At 35.5% G+C, this 16,747-nt stretch overlaps 2 protein-coding genes across 2 annotated transcripts in view; one reads left to right on the forward strand and one right to left on the reverse strand.

Annotated features, from left to right (window-relative positions):
- The window catches only part of LOC142350808 (uncharacterized), a 201,774-nt gene that overhangs the window by 110,242 nt on the left and 74,785 nt on the right, over positions 1-16,747 (reverse strand). The window lies entirely within an intron of this gene.
- The window catches only part of LOC142350461 (uncharacterized), a 5,705-nt gene continuing 2,226 nt past the window's right edge, over positions 13,269-16,747 (forward strand). The window contains exons 1-2 of the mRNA XM_075402310.1: positions 13,269-13,774; positions 14,255-14,329. Coding sequence (XP_075258425.1) covers positions 13,523-13,774; positions 14,255-14,329 — 327 coding nt within the window. The 5' untranslated portion in view covers positions 13,269-13,522. The remainder of the gene's footprint in view (positions 13,775-14,254; positions 14,330-16,747) is intronic.

The following is a 16,747-nucleotide window of genomic DNA, read 5'->3' on the forward strand; positions in this document are numbered from 1 at the left end:
ATTTTTCGCTCTAATATTAAAGTAGAGTGAGAAAACGGTGTTTGAACAAAAGTTCGCTTTCTCGGAAGTGTTTTTGTTACATGCGGCATTTTCAGTTTTTAAAAAATTTTTTTGATCTGATTTTTTGAAAATGGTTATCCCAACTCACTCATAGTCCGTTCTAGGCCTAGTTTCTGTTTAGCCAATGAAAATTCTTTGAATTGTACGTCAGGACTTGTCCTGCTATGTTTTTTTTACTTCGTCGAATAAAAATTTTTCCATTTTACAGCTTTTTTAGTTTACAGCTTTTCAGCATTTTGCGTGAAATCTTTTTGACTTCTCTAGGCTAGTTTCACTAGAGTCAGTATAAAATAACGAAATCAGAAAAAGAATTAGGGATAAAATCATAGAGCCCAGTTTTAGATGCCGTTCAAATTGAATCGACCTTGGTTCTTATGTCTTAGTTACTATATCTCAAGTTTTGATACTAGCTATTGTTTTGATACTAGAGACTATATCTATTCGTATTGATACTAGCTCCTGTATCGTCTCACTATGAAACTGGAGAATGTTCAACTACTAGATTGCATCAAAATAGTTCGCACTTTAAAATTGTTTTTCTACAAAAATCATTTTCTCTTCTTTCAATCCCAATCGTGGTTATCAGAATCAACAGCGGCTATTTTCCGGCAATCTGAAGTTCCTGAATATACATTGCCCATAATTGGCTTCTATGAACTTTCGGCGTCAATAATTTGCAAATTGCTTGTTCGAAGCAAAGCGTGAAATTGAAATAATTGTAGGGAAGTCATCTGAAAATTTGAAGTGACTGCAAATTAAAAAAATTGAATCAAAAATACATTAAAAATTTTGGTCCCCCATTGCAGCTAACCAGCTTAGTGAGCACAACGTATTTCCCTACGGCTTAATGGTCACATAATGTAATCCCATATCCTAAGATAACATTAGGGAGAGTTATGAGAAGTCGAGTGCAATCTTCTAAGAGAACTTTCCTGCTGACCTCTTCCTGCAAAAAACAGGAGTATGTAAAAAAACAAAATTGACTCGAATTAACGCGCTCAAAATTACTGTGTAATGTAATTTTATTTTCTTTCGATCTAATCTGGGTTCTGGGAATCAGTTGCGTCTATTTTCCGGTGATTTTCCGGATATTGTAAATTCATCCCATCTGTTGATATTTAAAAAATTATGCAATGTATTGCTTTTTATAACCTTAAAATGCTTTTAATTCCGTTGCTCTCACTTCACATGTTCATTGGTAATTGGGATCTATGCTGTTTCTGCACCCCCCAGCTTAGTGAGCATAAACCTTTGATGGCCCACAAGCGCAGGTGCTATTCTCTTACATAGTAACGTGCTGTATAACAACATATAATTTGTAACTGGGGGTCATAAAAACACTGGGGGGAACAGAATAGATCCGGTAATAGTTTTAGTTTATCATTTCTGTTCGCCTCGTTTTGTAGATGTGCTGTGCTTTTAGAAATACCACAGAATCTAACAAGTTCTTCAAAAGATTAATGCATCGAACCGAATTTCAGAATCTCACCATAGACACAGTAATATTTAATTGAAGTCTAGTTTTGCCTAATGTGGACTCTACATACAAGGTATTACAACTGAAGTTCACATTTTTGTTGTTGAAATTCACAAACAATTTAGCTTTGTCTTTAAATTGTTGTCTATTCCTATCGTACATTCCAATCGTCATTAGCGGGGAGTTTCAACTTGTGTATACATCGTCTCGTGACAAGTTGTCATCGCCATTTAGTCACAATGCGTGGATTAATATTTATTTTGATCATCCTGTATGTTTTTTTAGAAAGGGCAGTGGCTTCCGACTAGTTCCGCTTAAAATCTGTTGATTGACACCTCCGGGAACTGCTGTACATCAAAATACTAATTTCGGAAAATATTTTGCAAAGTTTTCAACTTCTTAAGAACTTTTTACAGATGATGAGTTCTATTGATATTACCAATTAATTTTACCAATTCATTACATGTTGTAGATGTGAGCAATATATTAATCATCTTGACCTTTGGAAGAAAGGCAAACGTGACATCCGATTATTTTTGTCTGTTACGGAACAAACTTTCACAGCTCGTTAAGAAAATAGGATCCCCAGTACTTTATGCACCCCTTAGTTAGAGAGCACATTCCAGTACATATTAAATCCTTATGTAAAAATAGAACACTTGCGTCTAGGGGTTGCAAAAATAATATTCATCCACTAATCCACTAAGCTGGGTCGGGGCAAAAACCGAAAAGATCCAAAAAATATCCGGATCTACTCTGTTTCTGCACCCCCAAGCTTAGTGAGAATAAATCTTTTATGACCCACAAGCGCACGTGCTATTTTCTTACATAGTAACGTGCTATATAACAACATATAATTTGTAACTGGGAGGTCATAAAAAACCTGGGGGGAAATAGATCCGGTAATTGTTTTAGTTTACCGTTTCTGTTCGCCTAATTTTGTAGATGTGCTGTGCTTTTAGAAATACCACAGAATCTAACAAGTTCTGCAAAAGATTTCGAATTGTTTATCAGTGTCAATTGAATGTTTTAGGAGCAGTGGAATTCTGAAATGAAACCCTTCGAATTGATGAGAGCCCAAAAATGTGATAATTAGTAACAGCTGATCAGTCGACTCAAAACCCGATAAAAAATTTCAAAACTTTTTTCGAATGCTTTGAAGTTGTCTCGTACAAATTGTTGGGAGTTCATTATATTAAAAAAGTAATTATAGAGTTATTGCCTCAACGTGTGCGCGAAAAGTTTTTTGCCAACCTCTACAAAAAATTGAAACTAAAAAAGTTTATTGGGCGTTATAAAAAAGAAAGACATTTTTTTTTTCGTACTCGAACCTTTCCTCATTTAAACACTTTTTTTAAAATATACCAGCAGTTTTTAATACCAAATTTTTTGTACGACAGCTCAGTGATACATTATGAGAAGGATGGAAATAACTCTATCCATAGTTTACTATCTTGTATTAAAGATGCTCTGTAATGATTGTTTGCGCATAATGTTTCGACCCCGCTGATCCATATTTTTGGTTGAATTGTGTGACAAATGAGGAAAAAATCAAAAACTTTCAACAATTGCAATTTATTGATCGGAAAAAGTAAGCGTATGAAAAAAATGTGTCTCCAACTCAAATCACTTAGTAAAAAAACTAATGCCACATTAGAGGGCCCATCAGACTTGCCGTTATAAAAACCTCAAGACAAGACAAAGAACAAATTTAAAGAGCAAACGATATTTACACCCAAAACTAAAACTTCATTTTTTTGAAAATAATTCAATTACAAAGTCAAGATAGCGTCAAATAAAACGTAACCTCAGCGAATAAAATTGTGCTTTATAAGAAAAAAAACATGGGACTAGTCTTTAATAATACTCGATAGACAAAAGAAGGCAAAAACGGAAAAATTAAAAAAACTTAAAATTTTTGAAAACAAATAATGAAAACCATTAGACATCAACTGGAATCTTTTGACATTGAGGCCTGTCAATATTCATAATATGGCGTATATCTATTAACGCAAACCATTAATAGAGACGAAACAAAAACCTGATAAAAAACGAGTTGACGGTGTCAAAGCCATTAAAACTGTAATCTATTCCGTAAAAAATGATACAAACAATTATGTTGCATTTGAACGATAATGTGGTAATTAACCTCTAAATGATGAAAATAGGTATTTAGCAGGCAAAATTTAACATTAAACAGAAAGGCAAAGTTTGAAGATACAAATTTTTTTCAATAACAATTTCAAGGTCAAAGAATCATTAGCTAGCAAATGAAATCGCTAAAAACGTTTTTTTCTCTTCGGAAAACCATTGGCAATTGTCATTATTCAAAAAAATTCATACGTCTGCAAAAAAAAACGATGAATAGAGGCAAATATCAAAAATTAATCTAAGCTTTTGGAAAATCGGTTTCAAAGCAGTCGAAGCAGATAAAACAGTAAGCGCTGCACTAAAAAGACATTAGATATGTTTAACTCTGCTTTTCGTCAAAGTCCGGAATCTAATATGCGACCTGTAATTAGTGATGTTAGGTAACAGATTGAAAAAAAGAAAAGCAAAGATGAAAATACTTTTTAAATGACGATTTGATTTCAGAGTCACGATAACTATTAACTAGCATTTGAAATAATTACGTTCGTTTTTGCATCCCTAGGAAGCCGCTAAAATGTGCGATAATCCAGAAATTTTTATACGACTAAAAAAAGAACACTAAAATATTAGAGTCCTATAAACACCAAAATTAAAGAGTCCCAACGAATTTTGCTAAAGACCAGTGTCGAAGCCGAAAAAGTCAAATTTTTTTTCACAGAAAAAGATTAGATATTCAATTCGTTTTATTTTTAAACACCAATAATCTGATATCTGACCTTTCAAAATTGTGACAAGACAGGAAAAGGAACTTCAAAGTAGAAAAAATATCCAAAGGTCAATTTTTGAGAAAGTCGTGGTATCAAAGCCAAAAACCCACAGTACATAAAACGTAAAACTGCAATAAATGTTAAGCTTTCATCCATTAGAAAAACGATTTGACTTGTTTTTGCTGAGCTTGATCTTAAAGATGATCAAAACAACCACAAGCATTTGACTAAAAATAATGGGTGGTATTCTTTGAAACTTTTCAGCAAATCAACTGGATGCTTCCTTAGTGAGCGCGAATTTGAATTTTTCTGTCATGTGATTAACGCAAAACAAGTCCAAAAATGCGAAAGTTTTCAAAGAAATACAGCGATTGATCACCATCAATTTGTTTTTGGACTCTTAAGAAGCAACGATTAGACCAAAATTAGCCTGGCTATTGCTGGTTCTCCTGTGATACCCGTGGATATCTAACATTTCATTTATTTATTTGATGCAGTAAAATTTCATAGGTTATTTTTATTTAGTTCAGTTTATTTGCCCTTCATTAACAATTCATGTTTGTTCATTCCTTGTCTCAAGTTATTTCACTGCAGCCTTTCTTGTTTTCACGCTTCGTGATCAGACAGGTCTGATCACACGTTTCTTACTTGCTTACGAGCACTTGAGTTTATAGTTTTGCTTTCGAACTCAATTTCAGTTGCTCCTATCTCTTTGCTCCGCAAGTAAGCATAAATTTAAAATGTTTAGATTTCTCTCCGCGAACCACAGTTCTGAAAGTTGTAAGCGAACCCGTGTCGCCAGTGAATATTGAATTCTAATAGTGTACGACATGGCGCAGCCAGCAAACATACGCACACTGCTTGCGATAGATGCATTTTGGGACAAGCCAACACCCCACCTTCCCCTTCGTTGGGAAAAATGAAGAGTACAATACATACTGGCACTTCTCGCAAAGGAGAATATCATTCTCGACAATCCACTCGGATCAAAACCTGAGATAGTGGACCTCTCATTGGAACCCATTTACGAAGAAAAAATAGTTGGTTCGTCGGCATAATCGGAGAGAGAAACAAATGCCCGCAATGCCCAGCAAAAAATGAATGGGCAGAACAAGTGTCAACGATTGATTGAAGTTGGTATCATGTGCGGAGATAAACCATGGCCACTCGCGGATTGGAAAACGGTCTCACTTCTCTACTTGAGCGTCAGGGTGGATGGACGACGGATTGTGAACTGCAAAAACCCGCACATAACAATCGATGCATTGTCTACTGCGGAATTTTGGAAGATTGTGGAAGCCGCATTCATACGACCTTGGAACATCACGTTCGATCGTCACGTCTTTCTAATAAAAAAACAGCTTCGAGGTGAAGCGTCGAACATTTCTATGGTGAGTTAAAAGAATTGACTGAAAAATGCGATTTTGAGAATAAAGAGGAAGCGCTGATACGTGATGTATTTATCACCAACTTGATTAACTGTGAGATTCAAAAAGAACTTCTCAAACAAACAGTAGAGCCTTGTCAGGCGGAAGATTTGGTCATTATATGCGAACTCAGGATGCGAAACCGGCATCAAATTCAGCAGCATAACGAGACTCTCATCTCGGCTGGCGTGAAAGCAATTCATTTTCCAAACAACCCACGATCATCAATTTGGTCATTCTCGAACAATTTCCAGAAACCGAACAATCGCTCCTCACTATATTGTGCAAATTGTGGTGGGAACTGGCTCCCAAATCATCGCGATAAACGTATCGTGGGATGTAAAACTTGTAATAATTGCGGATTAATGAATCATTTCGCCAAGATCTGTCAAAAACCAAAGAACGCAAAATTCCAAAACACCAATAAAACAGTGTAAATACAGTGGATGAAGAACCGCGTCCGGAAAATTCCTTGAATGTCCTTCAGTCGGAAAAAATCCAACTACAGCAGCTAGGAGGACAATAAGCTTGTTCTCATCGAGAATGACATAGCAAAGATGGAACCCCTCAACATGCCCATCAAAAGTGGTAACATTTCTACTACACTCCTACTGGACTCCGGGAGCGCATGCAGTATTCTCAATCGGTCCTTCGCTTTGCAAGTTTTAAAAAGCAGCCCTCACGCTTTCTGGATCCACGAAAAATCCGGCCCACAACTCAGGAAATTCTCGAACGAACCAAAAGACATTGGAGGGAAAGTACAGTCCCCAATTACAAGCATCGGCTGGAGCTCAGATACAGCGAATTTCACTGTCGTTGAAGATGGTCTGAAATCTCTAATTGACAGAGATCTGTTCATTCAAATAGGCCTAGCTGTAACAAAATCTTCTTCATTTCAAGGTAATCATGTCAACACCATTTCCTCGTTGTCAGAATTCCAAGAACATATCGCAAAAAAGTATTTTAATCTAATCTCGCGCGTTGGAAGATCCAAAAATCACGTGGCTAAATCTAACTTTCACAAAGATTTCCAACCTAGACATCAAAAAGGTAGGCGTATACCCATTAACCTTCAAGATAAGGTCAATATCGAACTCAGAAGATTAATGGAAGAAAAACGCATAATAAAACTTTCTAATTGCTCCGATAAGTATTTTATATCCCTTATTGTAGTCACCGTAGAGAAAGACTAAACAATTAAACTTGCACTGGACTCAAAAAATCTAAATAAAGCCATTCAAGGAAACAAATATAATTTGCTCAATATTGAAACGCTTAAATAAATTGATACGCTTTCAACAAATTAGTGCTCCCCCATAGCAAAACACAACGTATTTTCATACAATCGACTTGAAGTACGTGTACAGTCAATAAAATCTGGACTCTAACTCAGCAAATCACTGTGACTTTAATTTAGTTAGCGGCGATATGACAGGCACGTACAGATTTCAAACCAGATTTTATGGGTTAACAGATATGCCGGCAGTATTCCAAAAAGCATTGGATTATACCCTCATTGGTATAAAGAATACTTAGTGTTTTCTTGACGACATTTTGGTTGTATGTAAGGGATCGGAGGAAGAACAAAAGCATTACGCTCTGAATTGTCTTAAACGGTTAGATGACGATAATCTTAGGATAAACCTCCCAAAAGGTCATTTCTCTAAATTAGAAATGGATTGGCTTGGATATCACATCTCAAAAGCGGTATCTCGTCTATCGGGAACAAGACCTCTCCTGTTTTGGCTCTTGAAACTCAAAAGACATTAAAGAAACTCCGTTCCTTTCTAGGCTCAGTGCACTATATCAGTAAATTTATTCCGAACATAGCTCAAATTAGTCATCCATTCAATCAGTTGTTAAAAAAGTCGTCTAAATTTTTCTGTACCGATGTGCGTGAAATTGCTTTATTGAAACAAAGAACCGCATCGCGAATGCTACGGAAAATAACCACTACAACGCGCAACTTGACGCGCGCGTAAAATGTGACGTTTACCATTCCGGTCTCGGAGCAGCGCTTGAACGACTAACAGTTGCTGGGTGGAAACCGATTGCGTTTACATTCCATTTTTTAAACTCATGTGAAGAACGCTATAGCGTCAATGAACATGAACTTCTTGGGGTCGTTTTGTCTATCGAATATTTTAAAAATTATCTTTATGGAAAACATTTTACAGTAATTACAGGTCACAGAGCTCTCCTTTCTACATTGAAAGAAAATTGATCGAATAAATCATACAACAGCCGCCGCATAACTCGCTAGATTGATAGGCTACTCCCATTTTGAATTGATATTGAACATTCGTCAGGGGCGAAGATGGGATTAGTGGATTACATTTCACGACATCCAAATCAAAAAGCCAAAAAAAGTTTCCGAATGTGATGGGGAATAAATCCTGGAAAAACAAAAACATATCTCTGCATTAGTTAATTAACTCAGTTTAAAATCTCTTGAACCTTCACCTCAATTAAACAAATTAAAACAAGCGCATGATCCTGCATATCAAATCACACCTAATATTGAGGCTACATGTAATGCGATAAATGTGATTAGCACTCACGCTACCCGCGTGTTTAAGCATGGTTATTATTTATCCCCCGCCCTACAAAATTAAATTCCAAATACTAGCTGTAATTTCAACACTTCAAAATATGCATATCCGGCGTCACAAAAACCAATTATCATTTCACTCGCTAAGCGAAATTCAAATCAATGCAAACAACCTTTCTAAAATCGGAATGGAAAGTATCTCGCAAAGCGCGAAACTCAGTTCACTTAGTCTAATTTTCCGCCAATTAGGAGACGTTCCACAAATATTTCTAAAAGTCACTACCCAAAAATAGCCTCAGTGTTTTTGCCTCACGTCGTCCTGAGAATCCATTCCCTAATTCTCCTTCAAATAAATCCTCACAATTTAAACGCAACTTAGACAATAGTTAAATCAACAAGATTAAATACAATATGCCTTCTAGAAGCGCATCACTAAAATTTACTTCACTGACTCCTCAAGTACTACGAATCCACCCTCTACGTCTCCAATCTCATCTCCTGTCGCAAATCACCCGCCTAATTCCCCTGGTGCTACTCAGGCTGCGAATCCTACCCTAATCACAATTCCATTATCCCCAGCTCTGTCATCTAATATCCGTATTCCCCTAACACCTAGCCCCAGACTCCCACATTTGATCATATCGTCAACACTGATTGCATCCCTAACTAGCAAGGACGCTGTGTTAAAAGCGGTTAGTGATTGTATCCAATAATGAAAGCCGACTAAAAGCCCTTAACCCGTACATTCAATCCTATTGGAGAGACCTCCACGTCCGATCCGGCTGCGTATGTATCGACGAAAAAATTGCGATAGCAAAGGTCCTTCGTGAAGCCCTGATAAACGATATACACGCGAGCCACCCAGGTACTTGGGGAATGATCTGCATGGTCACGCATTGTTGGCGGCCCTATATGAATCGCGAACTCATTGTCAAAACGACAGAGTGCTAACCTTGCACAGCAAATGGTAAGAATAAAAAATCTGTAATTCCCGCTAAAAAATTTTGACCTCATATACCGTGTGTTGAACCGAATCAAGAAACACAAACTGATTTTGGAGAACCTATGTTTTACGAAAAAGGCAATGAACTCTATTTCATAGCAGCTATAGACCGTTTCTCTAAATACCCGACTGCATGTATATATGACAAAGCTATTGGGCTGAATGTTTTAAAATTTTTGGACATGTACATCAAAATTCACGGAACTCCGCGCTCTATTCGACTGGACCAGACCAATATGTTCAGTTGAAAATCACGTAAAGAGCTTCTGTACTAGAAGTAATATTCAAATCATTTAAGTTCCGGTAAAAGATCATTGTGCTATTGGTTTGGTTGATAGATTAATTCAAACGATTAAGAATAGACTGGCATGAAACAAAGAAGAAAAATCGTTAGAAGAAAAAACGCATATCATGTAAAGCATGCATTAAAGATTATCATTCATCAATTGCGAATCCGCAAACAGAAAACAACAAAAATCTTGCAATTCGAGGCGCACTTCGGCCGTAAAGCTATTACCCCATTGAGCGTAATCTCCGCCAAACGTAAATTGTCTAATCTCTCATATGAGAATGTAGTAAACCACTATTTAGATGAAGACACAGCCAGACCCGAGGCCATTCTCCCAGACGATAAATTGCCAAATGGATATCGCAGCGATATCGAAGTGGAACGTAGAATGACTCGGGCAGCGTGGGAGGCCAATGAGCGAGAACAGGCGAGCACGGACGGCGAATCACACTCTATTTATTCAGGCGCTTGGCGGCCAATCCCGATTACGGAGAGAGCAATGCAACTCAAACTGGCCCACAAGATACATAGAAAAAGAAGATCTAAAAGGAACCTGGAGGGCTTGTATGAGGTTTTGGCTCCGGTTTCAAACATCTTGAAGGTCAGCCCAACAACATTCACTATAAAAGAGCCCTGGAAAGCCATTGTCACGATACGCAATAGCGATATCGCCAAATTGGGACAGTTCAGGAGCGACAAACCCCTTTAAAAGTCTATGTGGATCGACGGGTCCAAGGACATGTGAAAAACTTGTAGAAGAGCAGATTAAAAGCCACATAAAGCAAATCACCCGAAAACTCAAGGGTGAAAAGAAAATGAAGCATCGCAAGCGAGATCCTGGCAGTGGAGTTTCATCTTCTAGCTCCAATATTTCACTCACGATGCGAGGGCTCATTCCTAAAATTCCTCATTTTCTTGCCATTCGATGCCAAAATAACGAAGATCAGACTGATTTGACACGCGAGTTGGTTTTTCTAGTGCACTCGGCGTCTTCTTCGGCCTTACAACTAGTGGAGCCAGCATCATCGACAATGCAGGGCAAACGCACTTCGGACAGGAACCGCCGTAGCCCATCATACTACGGTTTTGACAACTCGTCTTCGGATTTGCTCATTACAGCCCAACCCAAACGCCGAGTGGGAGACGTTGAGAGTTTCCAGCCCCCAGTTGCATCGGTTGCCGAGACAGTACAGAATATTGCCGTTCAACAGTGATAGGAAATCAATATTTCTCCGGTTATCAGAGAAATTTTGCCACCTGCTCCGCGAGTGCAATCAATTATTGATCAGGAAATCCCAACATTGGTGGGACCGATGACATTTCTGGAAGCTGAAAATCAGATGTCCAAATAATTTTTTTCGCAACCAAAACGTCATACACTGTTGAACTCATATTTTTAATATTATCTTATTTTTAGTTCTGTTAATCAGTTCATTTATTGTTATTACTTATTTAACCGGGGATCAAGTATCATTTTAAAAATTGTTACTATTACTATCAACATGAAAAATTGCTAATTTCACATTTTTTTGTTATTACAAGCGGTATGTGATACACGTGGATATCTAACATTTCATTTATTTATTTGATGCAGTAAAATTTCATTTGATGTATATTTTTAGTTCAGTTTATTTGCCCTTCATTAACATTTCATGTTTGTTCATTCCTTGTCTCAAGTTATTTCTTTGCATCCTTTCTTGGTTTCCCGCTCCTTAATCAGACATGTCTGATCACACCTTTCTGACTTGCTTAAAAGCACATGAGTTTATAGTTTCACTTTTTTAATTCAATTTCAGTTGCTCCTTTCTCTTTGCAAACTCGCTCCGCAAGTAAGCATAAAATAATTAAGTTTAGATTTTGCTCCGCGAATCACAATTCTGAAAGTTGTAAGCGAATCCGCGTCGCAGGTGACTATCGAATTCTAATAGTGTACGACACCTTCATTAGGAACAGGTTATTGTTCAGGACATTATGGATATTGATAAGTTGACAAAAAATCAGTATACCAAAAAATGATGCACTTTGGCTTATTATCTGGTTAAATTAGCCAAACACCTGCAAAACTTTTATTTAAGAACACTCGCAAAAGAATGCAAGTAAAACTATTCTTCTGTAAATTCCAAGAAAATTATGTTAGCACTTTTTAGGTGGGTTAATCTGGCAAATTTAGGCAAAATGGAATAAATTTGTGCCATTTTTGATGATAAAACCTATTTTAAAAAATCAAGCAAAAGTTTTAACCAAGAATTGAAACGAACAGTTCAACAACACTACAGGTAAATTCAACAACACTGTATTTAACAATTTTAACACATTTTAAACAAAATTGGCAATAAATTGAGTTAAAGTACGGAAATTTGATCAAAAACAACGAAAGTCAAATGTTCATAGAACTTTAAACCTCCCTAACTCCGTGGAAAAACGAATTCCAAAAAAATCATTTTATCATATTCTACGCTCGACCGGGGCTTTATATTGATACCCTTCACAACTCTCTACGATGAATATATTGATCGGCCAAAATTGATGGAACAAAAGAAAACGATTTGAGTATATAGTTGGGTTACTAAAGTGGGCCGGAACAATTATTGGATAAGAAATATCAAAAGCATACTTAAGGTCGCTCTGATTGGACTGAACAGACCTGAAAAGTAACCGTAATCAGACATCATAGACTTGGACAATGACCATGATCGGACTAAGCAGACCTAAATTGGCTTTGATCAGACAAACATGACATAAAATGTAGTGCTGATCAGATCTAATAAGGGGCGCTGATTAGACTGAACAAACTCGAAAGTGTTTTTTTCGTGACTCATCGCGCTACCGGAAAATTGGGCCTTGGGTCACGCAAGACAGCCTGGTTATATATTCATTTTAATTTCATTTTTTGTTGCTTATTCTGTCTTAATTCTATGATATCGGTTGTTGTACAGATAAAATATGTTAACTAGACATTCGGTTCTTGACACCGTGTTTTTGAAAACAAATGTCATTAATTCCAAAAATTGGAAGCATGAAACAAATGAATATAATTAGACTCCGTTGACAATCAAACCAGTTAAAGTTTTTGGATAATCAATTTTTCTTATATAGTTTTTTCTTATATACATGGTAAAAATGAAGTTGATAATGCTATTATTGTTATAACTACACAGGATTTATTATCATTTCTTGACCATGGTCCAAATATAAAATTTTAGTTGGGCTAGTTAAAGTTTAAATTCATAAAAAAGATTGCTGAAATTTATTCCAAGGAATTCCTTCACTTTACTGTCACAATGCGCTCATTCTAATCCCCAAAAGGGGCCATTGTTAGTGTGAACAAAAGAGCCCATCTTAATTTATTCAAACTTGTTCATCAATTGAATATTAATCAACCTGTAAATTCCCCCAAGGAACAAATATCATTTCTCTTTATACATATCTAATATACATATTCTCTGACAATAGTCTCCATTCTATAATTTAACTACTTTCTCTGATTTACATTTTTCAACCTCCATTTCTGAAAATTTTAAAAATCAAAACTCAGATTCAAATGTAGAAATTTTGTTTCATCGAATATCCTGATTTAAAATTGGAAAACAGATTCGAATATTTTTTACTGAAAAAGCTTCGATTTTAAGTCAGATTCGGATGCTGTAGCATATTTGTTTGACTTAATTCTGCAAAAGTTTGAACAGTTTTATTTTGAATGACTACTTTAAAAGAATTGACAAAAATTTTGATAGTTTTTTTTGTAAATCTCAAACTTAACTCATAATTATCTGCGAAATATTGTTTATTGTTAACTGATTAGCAGATATAAATATCAATTCCTCAATTTTAATTAATAAAATAGTTCTTAAGAAAAAATGACGTCACTGCATTCTAATTTCCCTATCAGCCAGAACAACAATATTATCAACAACAGCATAATTAATAACAATATCAGCAATATTACTAACAACAATAATGGTAATTTTATTCCAAATACAAACCAATGCCAGATGTCTGACTCAGTGACCTCCAACTCTGCATCGGCTACAGCCCCGCCTGGAGCGACACGAGAGAACCACAGCGAAATTGAGAGACGAAGACGCAACAAAATGTCTGGCTATATTCAGGTAGCTAACTAAGTATTAATAATAATTTATTGAGTAAAAGTACTCTAAAAAGATCAGCTACAAAAGTTTTCATATATAGAATCCGTTTTTTAAGACCACAAATAGGGCAGAGTAATGCTTTTTCCCTTTTCCCCGTGAGAAGTTAATCGTTTTCATTAGTTTACGTGAATAAGTTTGTGTTTCGTACTGATTATGGTGGTTTACATAGCTGCAAAATAACTGGTAGATTTCAACTGTAATCACAGTTCCCACAGAACAGCGAAAAAAAGACGTTTTCACACGTGTCAATCCCGACGTAGTCTCAAAACATTCATTATAAATTTTTGACAAATTTGTTTAAACGTTCAAAATTTCATTTTTAATTAATTAATTTGCTAATTATGCTCTGGCTTGCTTACAATGATAAACCATAGACGACTCAAAATGATTACAATTATCAACTTATTACATAATATGTCTCAAGAGAAGACTGAATTTCAGGAACTGGCAGAGATAGTTCCAGCTTGTAGTGGACTGGCGAGAAAACCGGACAAATTGACAGTGCTTAAGATGGCAGTAACCTATCTCAAATCACTACAGGGTTAGTTAGTCTTTTATTTTTAATGACCACGAAATGAAGTGCAGCGAGGCAACTATTAGCGATATGATAGGTGTTATTTCATCAAAATTTGTTCGAATTTTGCTCATTTTTGGCGTTAGAAAGACCACAACTTTCTGAGGTCGCGCCAATAGGTTAGAGTATAAAAAACAAAATAAAAGCTGTCAAAATCCCCAACGCTTTCTTGCATTTTTGTAATTCTTCACCGCGTGTTTTTTTTTAATGTTCTTAAAACAAATGATTAGGAGACTAATTAGTTTCGCAAGGTGCAAGGAAGGGTGCAACAGACGTGAAAGGAAAAAAGTTGCTGTGATAAAAGTCAACCAATTTTTCCTAAACCTAGCAATTTCACTCTAAAGTGTCTACAAGTCAACTTTCTTCTTTTTATCTCAAAACACAACTGGTAGGGATCAAGACTGTTTTTCGTTAAAACGTGTAAAAAATAAAGTTTTTCGAGCAAAATAAAGGTTGTTGCCGTATTAGTGTTGGAGCTGTATGCAAAAACAAAATCGCCGATTATTTGACATCCAATTATTGTTATCCCCACATAGATTCTAGAGCAATTCATTGCTCAACACCAAATCATTGCTTATCTCAGTCGGTTTGCCAAACCAAAAAGGAATTGAAAAAGTGTTTGGATTGTGTTTTCAAAGCTATGATAACTGATATGCTAACAAAACAAAACGGATTTTACAGAGGTTAAAAATGCAAAATCTTCAATTTTTGTTAGTCTTTTCTCAGTTTTGTGAAAAATTGTCAATCATTTCCTAGTGAAACTCAAAAATGCCCAGATATTGTTAACTATCGTGTATTTAGTTTTTGGGGCCCTCTTTATGCAAAATTTCTATTTTAAAAAAAACTTTTAATTTCATTTTTTTTATTGTTTTCTCTATTATTAAATCATCAGTCATATGTTCTATGTAACAATTCTACTAAAAAATTTAAAGTGATAGTTACGATAAATCATGACTTCACACATTTTCAGAGGCCCGTTCTTGAGATAGAATTCTATAGAAAAAGAAAACGAGTGTACAGAATTGAACTCCACAGAGCATAAATAAACGTAATGCATTAACCCCGAACTCCATATTAAAATATGATAATCGGAGACATGCCAACCAATATTTGCCCCATCTTGTTATTGTATATCAAACGAACAAACCAGTTCTTGTTACGACTTATAAAAGGCCCTGTCAGTAATTTACTTTTTCGCATAAATTTTCTTTTCAAAACTCCTGATAAACTTGTCGTTATACAAAAAAACTTAATTGGCATTTTTTTCATTTTTTTGAATTCTTCAGTAGATGAAAACAGGATGGCTTGCATGAATTTAAGCAGCCGCAACGAAATCACCCTTATATTCAGTGACAAATAACAAAGTTATTCATCATTTTCGAAGTACAATAAAAGAATCAAAGTTGAAGAGCTACAGCAGAAAGCAGATTTCAGAAGAAAATTTAGGTTGTATTTGAATAGCAATATCAAAAATAAATCTCCCAATTTTTTTTCAAACTTTTACAGAAGTATATCTTCAAAATACACTCTTTCTTCATTGTTGAATTCCGTTTCCTTATTTGCTGATGAAAACTATTCAAGTTGGAAACGGTTACTCGAAAAGAAACAAAAAAAAATTGAGTAATTGAGTCTTGGGAGAAGCACGAATCAACTACCTATTGAAAAAATATCTACTGCATCTTAAACGTTACCTAGTTTTCCTGCTAACAGCAGACAAAAAATTGAAGCGTCGAAGCCATTTTGTTCTGAGGAAACACCGGCTGAGCTTTTGAAACTAATAGATTTTTCGTCAAGAAAGTATTTGGTTTCCGGCCATAATGTTTTTCGGATGGGGTTCGGTTTATTCTATAAAAGAATTTCTATGAATTCGGTGGCATTTGTCATACAATCAAATTAGGTAACAAAAAATACAAAACAGCAAATAATACAAAACAGTCTTTTTGTTTAAATTTTTTTTATATCGAGGGATCAGAACAGTATATTTAGAAAATAACGACGTGATAGAAATGCAATCTCAGTTATATTAATTTTTTATTAATTTTTTTGTATAAGTTAAGTCTATAAATAAGTTTATAAATGGTACCGCTCTCATTTTTTGACAATGCCAAATTTTTTGAAACTTTCCTACTTTCTTATGAGCATATAGGAGCATCGAATATCTTTCCTAGCTTTTGGTGGAGAAATTTTTTCACTGCCATTTATGCTTTTAACCCAGTAAGCACAAACGTCCTTGAGATTCCATTGTAAGTGTTTGCATTGCTTTTTAATCAGAAAATTTTTAGAGAAATGACAAAAAGAAAATCTCGGAGTGGCTATAAACGTAATAAAACCAATGTCTCGTTTTTTGAAATAAAAGTCTT

The sequence above is a fragment of the Convolutriloba macropyga genome, chromosome 12 (assembly GCF_964194025.1).
Source record: "Convolutriloba macropyga chromosome 12, txConMacr16.3, whole genome shotgun sequence".
Classification (NCBI taxonomy): Eukaryota; Metazoa; Xenacoelomorpha; order Acoela; family Convolutidae; genus Convolutriloba; species Convolutriloba macropyga.